Source organism: Acanthaster planci, linkage group LG13 (assembly GCF_054643075.1).
Source record: "Acanthaster planci isolate LZ-2023a linkage group LG13, COTS_SCS, whole genome shotgun sequence".
Taxonomy (NCBI): Eukaryota; Metazoa; Echinodermata; class Asteroidea; order Valvatida; family Acanthasteridae; genus Acanthaster; species Acanthaster planci.
The window spans coordinates 6,529,559-6,547,100 of NC_141789.1; the positions used below are offsets into that span (position 1 = coordinate 6,529,559).

Here is a 17,542-nt window from a genome sequence, read left to right on the forward strand (position 1 = left end):
TCGTCAAAATAACATCATCAGGGGCTCACGTGACAGGAGATTGAAGCTGCAGTTTTCCCCGTAGGGTTTGTACACGTTTTTTACTACGCAATATTATCGATCTTAATGAGGGTAGTCCTAAACTTCAGCTGAGCATTACTATGAGAATGAAAAAAAAATCGTATTTTTTTCGTCTTCATTTGATTACATGTACACCCAAGAGTCTGAATATGAAATAATATTTCAGAATTTTCTTTCAGTTTAAACGCAAATCACATGACATTATAAAGAGCAGCTTTTCCCCATAGGTGTCTTCAGTCCATTTACTTGTACAAATTTTCAAGCCACTTTTGGAAACCTTCGCGATGTTTGATCGCTATGAAAGTGATATCAAACAAAGACCCTTGTGCAAGAATTCTTCAAAAGAAATGACGTCATCATGACGTCATCATGTAATTTACTAGTGATTTTTTAATATTTATTTCAGTCCCTTGACTTAGTACACATTTTCAAGCCACCATTTGGACAATTATCAGAGGTTGGATCAACATTAAAGCTACACGCAACAAAGACCCTCATGAAAGAATTTTCCAAAAGTTATCACCAAACAGAAAGTTCCGAAACAGCTCAGTGAATGTTCACAACCACGTTCATCTCATTTACTCTTGAATTCGTACATAAATTCTTTCTACGTGTATCTGTATATGTAGTTACATCTACTTGTGTCCTGTTGCATTAATCCACATGTGCATAGATACATTTTACCTAGAGTAGACTTGTCCTAGTCCTTAGACTTCCTGCATTTCCAACATTTGCTGCATATTGTTATGCAACTTACTGATTTTATTCCTTGTGACTTAAAACATCCTGTATCTGTTTGTTCACAGTTTTGCATCGTTTTTCATTGAACGGCTCCAGTCAAGGGGCCCTCTTGGAAAGATGTTTAAGCCTCTGCATATTTGTGTATGCTCATCAGAGTGAGGGCAGAAGAGTAAGTTTTATTCAGGCTTTGCATCCTTCAATTTTTTGTGGAAGAGTCTTTCAGGACAATTCGACACATAAAATCAAAAGACAAAATAACGGCAATTTACCGCGAACTAACGATGGCCGTGTATCTGCATGTGCAGTGGGCGTGTTTAAACTGAAGTGGCGTCACACTTACGAACCGGATACTGCATGTACTATGTCGACTCCGCAGGCGTGCGCGACGAAGTTCAACACAGAGAGCCTCGGTTTCGATGCATATATGCACAGACGGTGGTAGTGTGAAATCCCTCTGTAGGCACACACGTTGCGTGAAGTGGTTTATAGTACATATAATAGTTTATATTACGCATACCCCAAGGTAGGGTTTGTCGTCTGCCGCGCATATTCCCCAGCGATTCAGCCAGGTACAGTTATTTTGAAAGATTGATTCACAGTGAATATTGTTCTCTCTCACATAAAACCAAAAACACGTTAAAATTACGAAGTAGCATGATTCCAGTCGATTAAACAAGTTTGGACATCGTTTTATACCAAAATAATTTAACAAATATTTTGCTAATGCGCAGGTCTACGGTGACGCGCGCAACGACCTCAAAGCGGAGACTTCTTTTTCTTTTTGGGGGGGGGGTTAAGCATAACTTTTGATGGGATGACAGGATTTTTGCTGGGGGCCTTACAACATGTAATTGTCGCCGTTTGTGAAGCCATTTAAATCTCTCAGTTTTTTCCTTAGACTTTTACAGATTTTAAGGTGTTTCCAAGGTTTAGACGTAGGTCCCAATATAAAAAAATGAAGAAATAATAATTATAGTAATAAATGTTAAATGGTAATAAGAGGGAGTCACCCCAACCCCACTCTGTGGGTCGGTGCCATGCACCTTCTCGTGCATTAGTACCTTTTCAGTCAAAGACTCAAGACAAGTCAATATATGAGGGATCATTTCCATCGATTTTGTTCTATAATTTTATTTTACTTTTCCCGAACACCCCCGTCCATTTTATGAAATATTTCCTGTGCAAATTGTCCAAAAGATCAAGAATCCATGGACTTGGCGCGCAAGTGGCAACGGGCATGCACACAGATTCTTGGGTCTTGAACAATCGGAATGGATTAAACTGTCTTCTATCCATTGATCTCCATTATAGACTGGATAGGACATCGCGCATTGCCTGTGCACAAAATGCGCGGCCGAACAATGGCGGCGCTTGAGGAGGGTAATGTCATGTTGTATGTTGTGCATTTCTGGTCAACATAGCCTTTTTCTTATGGGACGACGCCCTTGGCCACCCTCTCTAAAACAAGCCAAAAATAAACAGAAAATCAAGATTATCAGTTCCGGAAATAACTGACCATTTTCTTATTAACAAACCCACTCGAAAGCGATAATGTTAATTCATTTTTTACCCATATTGTCTACGGTCTCGCTTTAGTAATATTTTCACTTTGGCTTTAGTTCAGTCGGGATTTGTTCTGTGTAAAACTTTTAGAATTCCGCCAGGACATGCAGTAGGACATGTGAGTAAATATGATTTCCCAACTGTCCATGTGTTTTTCCGTCTGGTTTCGATGAGCCAACACTGAAAAAAAATCAATAAAATTATTTTAATTTTACACATTCTCGGGAAAAATACTATGTAAATAAAATTCATTCATATATTGAGTAAATTTTATTGAAATCTTACATGCCTCATACGGAAATGTGAGAATCCTTTTGTGAGCACAAAGTGAGCGCAGCTTTAAATGAGCGACCAAACTAACTTACTGCCGTTTTTAAAACAGAGTTATTATTCAGTTTAAAAAGTTGAGTTCACAACCTGCATCAAAGATTGACATTTAACAAGTACTTTCCGGCATAACAAAGTCAGTTATAACACAGAACGAGTAATTTTGTTATGTAAACAAAGTTTCTTTCATTACGCATTCCTTGTTTGTAACTTCGTTCAAGAGAAACATCAGCACTCTGCTTCTCACATTGGTTTCATCTCTGCCCCGAAGAAGAATTCTGTGTCTCATATCACATCGTCTGTCACACAATTTGAGTTCGGTGCGTCTGTAGATCCGACAAACACAAATCGTGGCTTTCTTGGAGATTTTCTGGTGAAATCTGAGGAAAATATACGACAAACTAGTCATTATGTTTTTGAAACCACTTTTGCCAATAGGTAACATTTCAGACGGCCCCAACTTCGAGATAGTGAAGTCTCATGTAAAAAAGCCTGATAGGCAAGATAGACTGTCGTAAATTTCTTACTAGGCCTATATAGGCTTAAAGTTAAGCATCATAAAGTACAACTTGAGAAATTTTCTGAAACTAAAAAAAGTGCGACTCGCATTTCCTTCTTCCAAACTTGACGTTGATTTCCGGTAATGCACTGCTGCGTACACCTCAACCATTATTCTTTCCAAATGTACCCATTCCAAGTGCACAATTCAGTTTCTCTTCGAAATCTGACGATTGAAGCACAAAAGCCTCAACCGTTTTTTGAAAAATTCCATTTGAATGTACACGCAAAGAAATTCGCAACGCTCGTTATTTACGCTCCTGAAAATACGCATACGCGGGACGCATTTTGGACGCCATGTCTAATCCAGTCTATAATGGAGATCCATGCTTCTATCGATAGATGCAATGGGCATTATCACTTTTCAGCGGGCATTAGCAAATGTTAAATCACGATCAATTTGCACATTGTTGAATGGGGAGTCTGTCTGAGGTATTTATTAATACGTTATGTAAGTTAATACACGTTTAAAGACGCTTTTTATGTATATAGACCAGTTTTTAAATGGAGAAGCTACAAATCAGCAGGCTGTATTACGGTTTCGAGGAAAATCCATCTTTGGTTTGGTTTGGTTTGGTTTGGTTTGGTGTAAGACTCAACTACAGTTTGTGAATACATGTGGGACTTTTTCACCCATGTTACGGTTTCTCCCATGGGTTGTTTGTCCAGCCCTGTTGAAATGTGGGAAAATATATTTAACAAGTTTTATTGCCCACGTTTCCAACAGAGATAGCAAAGATTAATCATGGCTCAACGATTTGGGCCTTGCTCTCCAAGCATGGATGAAATTGCATCATTTTCCCCACGAATTTGCAAGGCATGCAGTGTTCTCAATGTTCTGAGAAAATCACGACTTCGCTGGTCAAAGTGGCACAACGATAGGACCAGTCAAGCCCTGGCTGTTCACATCACCCTTAGGAATGATAGTCCTCTTCTCTTCGACCCAAGCATTATTATCATTATATTAATTGGGTCGGAAAGATTCCGACCAACCTGTACGAGCACGTCCTCGGAAGGTTTGGCCCCCGCCTCATCCCACCTCTTTTCTTCAAAAGCAAAAAAAAATCTAGTTGCAAGAAGACAGAGTGCTCCCCACTATTCTCTTTTGTGGTTAGTTTAGGAAAGATTTCCGACTTCCCTAATTCAATTTTCATAAGAAAGTCATTGTTCCTAACTGTCTTCTTGTGTCGACAAGAATATAATATATAATCAGTGCTATGAAATATGTAATTGCCTTGCTTTCGGTAACTCAGTACCTTCTTCTGGGCAGGCGGATTCAGTTCTAATTGAACGCAGAAAAATCCACGTTCATTCCACTGGATGAAGCTTTCCAAGTTCGAAAATGACGCGCTGCTCCAGTTCCTTACGCTGTACATCGGATGACGCTTTCCGCAGGATGGAGACGCTTATGTCACCGAGAGTGTGTGGCGGCGCGCAAAAGTGCTACGCAACAGTGATCTATAACATCAAATCAGTGCTCTGAAATATGTGGCAATCACATATTTCAGAGCACTGGTTTAATATTATATATTCTTGTCTGATATCCTGATCACGGTGCTACGCAGCCCTTCCATATTTCTCTGCGCAACAGTGAGACCGGGTGTTTGTTGGTGCACACTGCGCACGGTGTTCCACGAAATGGTCACCCAGGCGACGCTTGGCTCTCCGATGTAGAGTTTGCCACAGCGGCGGCATGTAATGCAATAAACCACATTACATGTACAATGCATGTATGATCCCCGTGTATTCTGTAGCTACCGCGGGGGCCGACAACCAACGGGCTGTTAACTATGTAGGGACAAGTGTTAAATCTGGGGCGCTGACAAGGGGAATTGCTGGCTGCTTTTGAAGGAGAGACAGAATCTAACCAGGAACGTACAACCATGTCCCCGAAACGCGCAAATCGGGGTTCGGTGAAAATGCAAGCTGTGGCCGCATCATTTCCAAGTGTACGAAAATGTTTGAGAAGAACATTACGTTCCAGGATGTTTTGAGGATAGTACGTGAGTACGAGGGGGCGCAATCACGTTGCTTGGTCCTGGTGGGTTTCAGGGCCGTTTCGCATGGGATTGACATGTAGCGTTGAGGCAGCGTATGTGATAGCCGGAGGGTAACCGCGCTGATGAAAGAAACCTAGCATTTCCTTCCCACGCGCAGAGAACTCTGCATCGCAACAACAAATCCTACGCAGTAGAAGAAACTGAGAGTAAGGGATGGAGTTCTTGCACTTGAGGGGGTGAGACGATTGGTACTGCAGGTAGCTGTGGGAATCTGTGGGTTTGTAATGTACGGTTGTGCCAAGTTTCCTTGCACAGATCTGGACGCGCACTTAGAGGAAGGCAACAGTGTTGCAACACAACAGATGTGTTACGCAGTGCTGGGTGAAAAGCATACCCTACGAAATTCTCAACGTCATCACACGTACCGGTGATAGCATCAACAATATCATCGATGTATCGCCGGTACATTACGGCTGCACACACTGATGCTGGGTCAGCATCTGCTCCTCGATGCGGCCAACAAACAAACGTGCGTAACTTGGTCCTATCCGTGTGCCCATGGCCATACGACTGGCCTGAATGTAGTGCTCACCGTTGAACGCAAAGTTGTTCAACGTGAGCACCAATTCAGCCAGACGGAGCAGAGTGCTGGTGGAAGGATCCTGAGTCTGGCGGAGATTTAGATAGTGTTTGAGCGCAGCCAAACCATCCGTTTGGGGAATGGATATGTAAAGCGATTTCACATTCATGGTGAAAAGAAAGTTGGATGAACCTGGGAACTCAGATTCATCGAACAGACGTAGAGCATGATTAGTACCCTTGACATAGCTGGGGAGCGTTTTGACAATGGGTGTAGAATGGTGTCAAGGAAGTTGGATATCAATTTAGTGGGACAACTAAACGCAGACACAATGAATTTCCAGATTTGTGAATTTTGGGTTGCAAGTAGAAGACTACCGTGCCTGGGTTGGGAACGACCAGTTCGGTTGCGTTGGGGAAGGTACTAGAGTCAATGAAACCTCGGACAGTGCGAGCAACAATATTTTGACACTCTTGTGTATTAGGTCACGGTCAACCTTAGTGTAGGACGCAACGTCAAACAGTTGACGTTCCGCTGCAGTGACATACAAGTCCTTACGCTAGACCACCGGAGCACCACCCTTGTCCGCTCTTTCAATCACGATGGTATCATCGTTCTTAAGAGACGTCAGTGTTTCACGCTCAGCCGATGAAGTGTTGATGTGGGTAGCAAGTAAAACACTACTGTGCGTGGGTTTCATCAACTTTCATTGGAAAACTTAATTTTCGATGTGAAAATTGTCTTAGAGAGGGACATTTTGTTTACCTTCCATTCTTTTTTGACCGTGACAACTTGCACATTCCAGAAAAACAGTCAATGTTGAATGTGGGTGTTTTGCCAATTAAATCGTTGTTATGCATGGAATTTGGGGGTGTTAATTTGAGAAGATCGCAGCGCAGCGTGTGCATTATAAACGTGTTTGCATGCAGGATCCATAGCTGGATCGAGAAACTCAAATGGGAATCCTTTTCTAGAGTCTCCATGAAACAAAAGGCTAGTATAGGCCTACATATCGAAAATAGAGCAAGTTCTTCAATAATCCATGTAGATGATGGAAACGCTGGAGATTGGAACTTTAAATGAAATAGTTCCTTATGAACACCCCCCTTTTAATGAATGGAACAGGTTTACATACCGTTGCGCGCACATCACGCGCAAATGCCTTCCACCGCCCCTCCGTTGGGAACCAACATGGTGCAGTAAGATCGTACACATGGGAACGAGGTTGATCCTAAATAGTCAGCGCGTCCAGGTTGGCTGATCACTGTACCGCGCGCCTACGTACTTTAAGACTTGAAATCAAGTCGTTAGTGGGTCGTGTTTGTCGTCTATACGCTGCGTCATTTTACGATTAGTGCCGAGCCCGTTTACTGTTGCTTGCGATCCATCCAGCATGCCACAGCGATTCTGCCCCTGCTCGTGAGTTGTTACCGGGTTTCGGCCCACGACCCCTGTGCCCCCCAACGACTTCATCGACTTGATCAACCTGACCCTGGATGGATATTTATTTATGCAGCAACTGAACTGCATGATTCATATATTTCCATGTAGAGCGCCAATAGTAGCTCACGCTACGAACAGACTCTACCATTTATTCACATGGACAGGGATGTCTACAATTGATTACTGCCAGTTTCTTTCATATCTTGCATTAATATCCCTTTTAATACGACGCTTAGAGACAAAGTATACATAACTATTCAAGAACAAATCTATTAACTATCTTTTTCTGGTAAGAGAATTAATGCTTTTATGGCAAATCATCTTTTTAGGATAATGTAAACACCCTCTTCAATGAATGAGACTCAAACTGCCCCTGAAATAAATATTAATATTATCGGGATTCTTAGCCAATCAGAGTGCTCCGTCAAATGTTGGCAGCAAGCCCCATATGTTGTGCACGAAAGGGCTTGCAAATTGTTGAAGTCGGTAGCTGGGCACCGTTGGGCACGCACATTGGGGAGCGAGGTTGCACTGACCGTTCCTGCCTGTTATAAATATGCTCGCCGAACCGCCCCGCGTACGCTACGCGAGGAAGGTGGACTACACCCACCCAATTATCTACTTGATTTCAAGTCTAACGTACTTTTTTTAAATCAAAGATCGTAGATCTTTGCTTTTTATTTACACCGCAGCCTATAGGTTTTTGCTGCGGTGGTGCTAATTCGCGCTTGAAAAGAGACTAGTGCCGAGTACGTATACAAGCATGGGATTTAACGTGGGGCGGAAACATGACATATATTGTTTGTAAGAAAGTCCAGAGAGTTTCAGCACATGTCACTGAAAATTGGAAGACGTCTCGTTATTGCAAAGCTTTAGCTGCTTTGAGAGCTCCACCAGGAATCGTGTTAGGCCAACGCAATGCAAAACGTGAACAAACCAAACTAACCTCACGGGACCGAATAATGCGTTCGGTGCCGTTTCCCTTCTTCCGTGCTTCAAATGCATACAGGCAGCGAAGTAGCCCACCGAGGATCTTAATTTTTATATCATCCTTTGCTGTACTATATAGTGCAAAGTTAAAAGTTATATTTGACATTGGTAGTCTTTCACTGTAGGCATAATAATTAAGCATTACTGATGCACTTTGCTTAACCATAACCTGTCTGTTTATTCGACTTTGCAGTAATACGTGTAGCTTAAGGTAAACAAGCCCGACAGAAAACGATGCAGACGAGGTAGCAATCAAGGCTACTCGAAAACCAAAATTAAGATATTTCAGGTAAAAAATTGTGAAATTTCGATTTTTTAAATGGAAAAAAAGAGAGACGAAAGGGGTAAAAAATCTCAATCTGCTTGAAGACAACCCTTATTAATAACCCACCCAAGGTGTTCACGTTTGTCATATCGTACTTGTATTTTATCACCCCTACCCCCGAAAAATATAATATAATGATCAAAAACATTGCGTGAGCTTGGCTATCCTATAGAGCTGCTATCATGGTGGTGATTAAAATTCAATTTTTTTTTACACAAACACCAAAGAAATAATTTGACCATCCGAAGAAGAGGAATCACCTCAATACTATCGCAATCCATCGGTCTATCACCTCTGAAGTATCAATTCTCATAACTAAACACCGTACATTATATTTGTTGTCGTACTTAAGTATTACATACTACTTAAGTATGTTTCGTGTTTTCGCGCGCTCAAGCCTGATGACTGGTTCTGTCAACACTAGTCTTTTTTTCAAGAGCGAATTAGCACCATCAGAGAGACAAACCTTAGGCCTAGGTTACGGTGTAAATAACAAATACGCGTTCCCGCCTATACCTCGTGCGTCATCCACAATACTCAGCGACTTGACGCAGACGGACAGTCGGCATACCATGCCATGACCAACGAAATTTCCGCGCAAAACCGCTTCAAAGCAGGCGCACGGACGTACGTCCTCACGAAGGCCTACATGAATACTATGTGCGCCCCGCATCATGTTATGTAGGGACTGAGCATGCAAGTCGTCCCCACAAAGCGAACCAAGACAGGATTCACTGCGCAACGGTTCGGAGGCCAGTTCGGGTCGCCACGTCGCTCTGGGTGCGTTCGATTAGCTTCCCTGAATACACCAGTGTTACACCAAAGGAAGCCTCCAAATTAGGCTATTCAAACGCTGCTGTGTATTCGCCAAGGCATTCTGGGAAAAAGGTCAAGTTCCCGCCACGTGCCATCATGTCCATGACCATGCTAGCGCTCGAACAGCCCATCCGTGACGTCATTACACTCGAGCAGCCTCCAGAGACCCGCTCGCCAGCAGGGGTAGTGGTGGCTGACACCAGGGCAGGCACAAAGATCACGTGATGGCTAAACGAACGCTCTCGTGAAAGTTTGACTTACACGTGTATTAATCGAACGCACCCTCTGCAGTGTGCGCACACTACCCGGAAACCCGAGCACGCTGGAAAAAATGGGACCATTACTATGGTGTACTATTTACGACAAACATTTGTCTCTCTCTTTAGCCTCCCTCCAGGCGACGCGACCAGACGACACGACGGCTCCCTTGCGTCGTGCCGTCGGGTCACACCGTCGCCTTCTTGCCATTACTTTTGTACACACGCGTCGCGTCGTGCGTCGCGTCGTGCCGTCGCCCGTCGCGTCGTGCTGTCTTAGCCCCTTTCCTTGTCGCAATTTTTTCTGCCTAAACGTCGCCCCTTCCGTCGTCCGTCGCGTCGTACCATCGAACCTTCCATACTTACAAATTCGTCCCTGTCCTGCTCTACGCAAAAAAATTACCAGTGTAAGCCTACTGAACCACACATGCATACGTTGCTGGACAGGGGGTGGCCTGGACCAGAGCCACATGAATTCCGTTCCGAAACCGGATTTAGTCGAGGGGAAGGAAAGACTGTGCACTTGAACCCTAAATATGATATAGCCCAACACATCTTCGCCATCCATTCAAGCTCTTTTTACTGCAAGCCTTTCAACTGCAAATTCTACAGCTACTTGCCAAGTCGTCCCCAACTTCAGCAATAGATCGTCTTCAAGCTAGACCCTTTATTTATTTTCACTCCTAATTCATAATTGTTCTGTTAAACAGAATCCCTGTTTTTTTCTCATTATTAAAAAGATGCGTTCTCTAACGTGAGGGTATTTGTATTTTCGTAAACCATGCGAAAACTTTTCACTATATTAGCCGGAAACGAATTAATTCTCACTGGTTAGCTGATAATAAAAGGCGTAAACTAGTAAACAAGGAAATAATGTAAGCAGGTGTCATGATTCTCATGTTATGTCCGCTACAATAGTTCTCAATCTATTTTAAGATACAATACATCAATCATTATAACGTGCTTGGTAATGTAAGATGCGGATCAGAGGAGAAATTATACATGTGTGTGGCCAAACAGCGTTGAAAAAAGACACGGCCACAATGATAATAGCGTCTGTATAATGTTTTATTCAGAAACATGGACTAATATCATTGAAAGTGTGGTGCTGATGAAGGTAACGAGGACGACTGGCCTGATGGAAGACTACGACGGAATATTCTGAGGGTTTTATAGAGCAGGCTCGGTGGTAACTTCCTAAACCCGTGGTCAAACTTGCGGTCATACAATTGTAGACAAATTGTCTGGGGAATTGGGAGAACTACTTAAAAATTACCGGGATGGACCACGGAGAAATACCGGTATCTATAAGATTACAAATCTACCACAAGTGCATCGACGGTATTAAAAAGAAATCATTGGCTGGACTAAAGAGTGACGAATTCTGGGCTTCCACTTATTATGAGAGGGCAGTTCCTACATATGCCGATTTTCTTTTTGCTCTTTTTTCTTTTTCTTAATAAAACATGACAGATATTAATCCTAATCGAGGAATGGATGAGATAAAAACAAGAACAAATCAACACCAAAGAGTAAATAGCATGTACTTTGCAAGCACGGGGGCAGAAATGAAAGAAAACAGTAAAAGCGCCCTCTATAAACACCGTGAAGCGTGCTGCGTTAGTTCTTCTGCCATCTATACTCTGCAATTGGACAATATTTCAAAAGCTGTCAGTTCAAGGCTCTGCATGCCCATGGCGGCAGCGTACAAAGAGAGAATACCATGTACTGGGTGCATGCAATCCACTATTCAAGTGAGAATTTCTGGTCAGCTCATTAGCATTAAAAGTAGCAGCCCATCATTTTTCTGAAAAAGGGGATTGTTTTGCCCCTGAAATGGTGAAAATGTGTAAATCGTTGCCAGGATCAACTGCCTGGGTCTTTGAGCCATCCTATGAGAGCATGCAGAATGGCTAAAAACTACAGCTGAAAAATGGTCCTAAGTGCCCAAGAAGGTTGAGGGTTGCCACTTGAAAAATTGAAAGGAAATCAAAAGATAAGGGACCAGACAATAATTTCATTTGTGTTTCAGCAATCTCAAGGAAGTTGGTATCCATATTATTGGGCCCGAACAGTGCCGATTTTACACTGTTTTCAATGGAGCTTGAATTAGTGGACTGTACCGTACTATGCAAGTACGAGGCACGGACGTATATAAAAAAAACCTGGACTTGCAACGCCTTTGTATGAAAAAGAAGCCAACCAGCGGCTATTTTACCGAGCCGAATACAAAAGCGTGGGCGGTTCCCTTCTATTGACGCCAGGAAGAACAACGGTGGGCATTGCCGGAAAAGCTTTGTATTCGGCTCGGAAAAATGGCTGCGAGTTGATTCAATGACTCTATAAGCTGATTAAGGGCATTGCGAGTCCAGATTTTATTATACACGTCCGTGGTACGAGGGCGGAAATAAAAGAAAACAGTAAAGGCGCCCTCTATAAACACCAAGAAGCAAAGGGCGGCAGCACACGACGCGTCGCGTCGCGCTTCAGGCGACGTAAAGGCGACGCGATGCACGACACGACAGTATGACGCGACGGGCGACGGAAGGGGCGACGTTTAGGCAGAAAAAATTGCAACACGGAAAAGAGCTAAGACAGCACGCCGCGACGGGCGACAGCACGACGCGACGCACGACGTGTGTGTACAAAAGTAATGGCAAGATGGCGACGGTGCGACCCGACGGCACGACGCAAGGGAGCTGTCGTGCCGTCGCGTCGCCTGGAGGGAGGCTAAAGAGAGAGACAAATGTTTGTCGTAAATAGTACACCATACGTTACAGTACACCAGGCTCAACTTTGCCGGTCCATCTAGACGGGGCTGGTTCGCGTGTATGGTGACACTTCCGTTTGACATTATTTCCATTTGTTAGAGTTGCAGTTTGCGTCTTGATTGCATTGCTCTCTGCGTTTCTCACGTCGATATAAAACCAGGCTTAATTATGTAGATACGTCTGGGTGCATCCCACCAAATCGTTGTATTTCTGCGCGCGAACTCATTAATATTTTGTGATCTCGCAGGGTTTTTACAATGACATGCCAATATCAGGAGGGATCATCGAAATATTTTTATAAATCCCGAATTTGGGAGTTGTAGTTTTCAGTTGAGGGTATTTCTTTCACAGAAAGCCCCAACCTGCGGGCCTATTTGGATTGAGGCGGACGGCTACTTTCACAGCTGAGCGAATTTTACTACTTTGGGGGTATCGTCGGGGCCACGTATGTTCATGCCCCTCACTTAGTTTGCGGCGCGCATGAGGCCCAGTAAAGTGGCTGTTGACTCGGACAGGTGGACCCCAAAAGTAATCGGTGAGCATCAGGAAAACGTTTTTTGCCCCTCATTACGATACCGATTAGTATTTACACGCTCAAAGTCTCTTTTGCTAACTTGTACACGATAAAAATCCATTTTCGGTTAGATTTTTGCCCGTCTTTCGTACGTACCTCTAACGGTAACTGAGTCAGAAAGTTCGAAAGTGAAGCTAAAATTTTAGAGGGGATTTTTTTCAGTTTTGCAGAGTTTTCCCTGACATTTCTGTACTTATGAGTGGTGATAAAAAACGCTCTGATGAGAAAGTATCATGCAAGAAGGAAACCGTAAGTGTTCTTTTATTGTACTTTAATTGGATCTTTCCGAATGGGGTAAATACCTATTGTGTAAATAGTGGGTATATAAGGATTAGCATGCCTAGTTTCGGGAGAGTGCCACATTGACACGGTGGGAAGTGGTGGTGTTTGGACGGCCTGGCAACGGTGACTCTGATGGCCACAGACTACCGGACAGCTAGCTACCGCAGGAGCTACACTGAATCCTTCCAGCATCCACCACCACCGCCACCACATACCCACCATTCGTGTCAATTAATTACTTATATCTGTACACTTCCTCAAATTGGCTAAGACCAGGGGCTTTTACGTCCGGCACTCTCGAGCTTCCTGGTTTTCGGGCTTGGGCTCAGCTCAGATTTGAGGAAGGCAATCCAGCGACACTAATTTGTTTTTTTTTTGTGTTTTTTTTTCTTTTTGGATTTGTATATAAGTTACAATTTGTTTAATTTTGTCCATCATTATTACGTTTCAATTGATTTTGCTTTTTGCAGTTGCAAAAGCTTGTTCATTTCGTTTCGCAATTCATTCATGTTCGTTTATTTTTCCGTTTATTTTGAAGATTATATGTTCTGAAGATTTCTGTTAAAGCCTCACAGAATTAAAACTACATTTGTAATTTTGTTCAGAACACTTGGTTTGCTTTGTCAAGTTGTTATTAATGTCTTGCTTGCGCAACTTCCAACCACGCCATCCCACAATTCACATTCCATCTGTGACATGGACGAGAACGGAAAGTTTTTGTTTGGGTCTTTTAGTCGGGTAATTTGACATCGTTGTACGTATTAGTGCAATACAGTAAAAGTCAACCCGTACCGAAACGCACTCGTTCCCAGGTGTGTGTGAGTTTGTTTCTGAGCAATAGAGGACAATAAGGTCCCCGATGGACAGAGGGTCCCCGATTGACAACTGTGTACAAAACATGTGGGTGGACTTCTAAAAAAAATTAAAGTACAAACAAAAGAGGAACACGAGGGGGTCCCCAGTTGCAGGCAAATACACACTTGTCTACGTGTATGCCATGCCAAAAATCCGGACATCTCATTTTTCGGACCGCTGTCCGGTCATGTCGGACTCGGTGCGGAAATTTGAATCCGCATGAACCGCATTTCAGACAAATGGCTCTCGATCTTGAAGAAGTTAACTGATGGATACAAACGATTCACCAGTGTTCCAGACAGTACCACCGCTGACCTGAGGGGAATTTGACAAAAGTGTGAAAATTGGGCACAAAGTTAGCTAAAAACCGGTAATTTTTCATAATTATCCTTTGTCGTAAAATTTATGTTTCCACTTCTTTGATCAGTTTCCCTGAGATCTGTCTTATCAGGATATATTATATATACTCATTTGATAGATTCTTGGTAATTTATTAACACACGAGGTCTTCAAGGGAAATGGCAGGACAAATTCTTCACCGATAAGCGTCGTCTGATCAGTTTTCAGGCCGACGACCATAATGTTACTATTGCGCAGGTGCAAATTCATAAACTGAATGCACGCACAGTCTACGGGGCCTGGGGACCAAACATACGTGAGGCAAGGCGAATAAAAAAAATCGCGTGGCCAACCCCTACAAAGTTGAAACAGAAAGGGATCTTCTTGTCATAAGCTTGAATTTCTAGTGAAAAAGGGGAGGCTAACCTCTTCCCCAGAGTCAACAGGCCGCGCTATTTCAGCCTGATTTTGCACTGTTTCCTATGGGAGCGTACTTGGTGTAGTCATGGTGTTGTGCAACCATGTGCGTGACAAGGCCAAGAGCTCACATACTGCATAAATCATGTTTCACGTGTGACGCCTAGATATCCCATATCCCAGGGAACCAAATGGTGATGTAAGTATAAATTACCATAAGCGTGTCTTTTCCCTGTTTCGATACTGCCTCTACAACAAGCTTGTGATGCTGACGTTCCGTTAAACTTCTTCCCATCCTGTACATAGTCTCCTGACGTCTTGCAGATGTCCTCCGAACGTAGGGACCGGTAAAACCGTACCGGGCGGGCAGCCGGGCGCGGTTAATATCGGTGAATGAGGAAACGAAGCCTGATCAATGCACAAATCAAGCAGGAGGTGATGGAATATTTTGCCCTTTCTTCCTTTGTTACTGGAAACATCTTCATCATAAATTGTTGCTTTATCTTAAATTGGACTGAACAATCAGTGGTTGCAAATATATTGCTGTAAAATAATCAACAGTCAACGACAGAAAGAATAAATATAAAAAGTAAGCTGGGTCTATAGCATGTCAAGGCTAGCTCCAGACTGGGGGCCAGCTCCGTAGTACTACTACTAGTAGTACAATGTACATGTAGAAGCATCTTTTCCAACCTCCATGGTAGAAGTCCGTGACATGTTGGTTTCGATTTGTTCCACTCAATCGCCACGCATGATTATTCCAAAGAAAATTTCACTAATCTTACTGAACAAGCACTTGTTGCTGATGATCATGATGATTGGTCTCCACTTTCGTTTTATTGACTTTTTAATTATTCTGACGCCGATACAGCTTTCATCAAATTTATGGATTTTTTAATACCAACCTTGAGAAGTATTTTCCTCTCAATTACAATAAGTCTAGATTACCCCCAGAACTGTGGGGTCCAACGTCTGCTCCGCTCTCTCATTGGAGCGGACCTGACATCGGACCCCACAGTTCTGGGGGTAGGCAAAGTCTAGATCACGTACATTAATTCCCAAACCCCCTTGGGTCACTGTTATACTTATAGCTCATGTAAGTCCATTCATCGTAAAAATGTTATACCCCAACTACAGTGTATAGAATAAGTCCCAACTATAGTACTGCTGTTGGGCTGGCCCAACTATTGTTGACCAATGTCTGTGGGAAATGTCTCGACATTATCCAAGTCAATTTGTCTCACACTTGACACAATTCATCTAAAATGTGGCACTTAGCCCTCTGACCAATGACATGACATTTGTAAATGATATGACTTTGGCACATGCTGGACACATGCACACAGGACCTCTCTGCTGTAGTTGGGACTGATTCTATAGTTGGGGTGTAACAAAAACATTGTAATGAATGAACATTGGCCATTCGTTTACTACAGTGCAGTGATTATCTCCTGATTGTTGACCGCTGCCAAACACAGTTGGGATCTGTTTGGTCTGGGAACCACACTATCACTCAGCTACCATCAGTCTCATAAGGGTTTGTGCAGAGGGTGTCAAGTCAAGTGATGGCGATATAGAACTCTTTCCCTTAAAAATTCCCCAAAACAGTGTTTAGTGTGTGCCAGTTAAAAACAATTGGGCACTAGATTTGTGATAAAATATCCACTGGTAAGAATGAATGATTCTTGATGTTTATTAAAATACTGAATACCACTTGCCATGAATGTGTGGCGTTACAAATAAAAAATAGCATCTTGGAATTACGTACGTAAAGAGGAATTGTCAAAGATGGACACAAATGATTTAATTTGTGGAGAATTACGTAATGTATATATATGTTGAAAGTATATGTACATTGTATGGGACAGCTATTTTACAGTACATGTACCTTACCGCCATACCTTGTACAAGAGGTTAAGAAAAAACATTTTTAACCATTTTTGACTTTCAGTGATCTTTAGTGAACCGGTAACAGTGAATCCAAAATGAAGGGCACTGTGGTGATGCGGAACCCTAGTATGCCAGACATTGTTTTCCTGACTGCAGATAAAGCTTTCATCAGTCACATGAACCAACTTGCCATTGGAAAGAAACTCACCACGGTAAGATGAACATTCTATAAGATTGTAGAGGTTATGGGGCAGCGTGGACATCCGGGAGTTTAACAAAATTTGTGGGTAGCAACCACACCGTGCCGATGAAAATAACTGAAACGAGCATGTGTATACGCACTGATCAAAGAAAGGATTGTGTAATCCGATCCTCTGACTGGCTGATGCATGAGTACGTCACCATGGTCATTGTTTTCATTGGCACAGTACCTGCCATTTTGTGAGAATCCTGGATGTCTGCGCTGTCCCACACATTGCTGGCATCGCCATGGTGTCTCAAAGGCTGTTTTATTTTAATTTACATGTAGTTTCAGTAATGCACAAAAGGTTTACTCAAGCCTAGCCCAGTAATACAAAGCTCTTGCCCTATGAGGATGCATGAATACATGACCTTTATTTTGGAAAAGGGTGTGACATTAGCAGGTTTAAACATTTAAACAAAAAACTTAAGTAAATATTTACAGATTTTTCCAAAACGTTTATTAAATGGAACCCCTTTTTGGCATTTGATTGATATGATCTGGCGTACATTT

General features: G+C 42.7%; 1 protein-coding gene and 2 long non-coding RNA genes across 6 annotated transcripts in view; 2 read left to right on the plus strand and 1 right to left on the minus strand.

The window, feature by feature from the left end:
- Nucleotides 1-2,300: 2,300 nt before the first annotated feature.
- On the minus strand, nt 2,301-3,437 carry LOC147796942 (uncharacterized). Of its 2 annotated transcripts, XR_015427480.1 has the most exons (3): nt 3,299-3,437; nt 2,939-3,071; nt 2,301-2,544 (listed from the first exon to the last, which is right to left on the minus strand). It is a non-coding gene; the product is annotated as an uncharacterized LOC147796942 (long non-coding RNA). The 2 variants fall into 2 exon arrangements; XR_015427479.1 differs by having other exon boundaries at nt 2,301-3,071.
- Nucleotides 3,438-12,329: 8,892 nt separating this feature from the next.
- LOC147796943 (uncharacterized) lies at nt 12,330-13,840 on the plus strand. The gene is made up of 2 exons (XR_015427482.1): nt 12,330-12,966; nt 13,168-13,840. It is a non-coding gene; the product is annotated as an uncharacterized LOC147796943 (long non-coding RNA).
- Nucleotides 13,841-14,748: 908 nt separating this feature from the next.
- hps1 (HPS1 biogenesis of lysosomal organelles complex 3 subunit 1) overlaps nt 14,749-17,542 on the plus strand; it is a 103,271-nt gene continuing 100,477 nt past the window's right edge. The window contains exons 1-3 of one of the 3 annotated variants that reach the window (XM_022254424.2): nt 14,749-15,097; nt 15,205-15,333; nt 16,850-17,000. In XM_022254424.2, coding sequence (XP_022110116.2) covers nt 16,884-17,000 — 117 coding nt within the window. In that variant the 5' untranslated portion in view covers nt 14,749-15,097; nt 15,205-15,333; nt 16,850-16,883. The other 2 variants (XM_022254423.2, XM_022254425.2) reach the window with 2 other exon arrangements.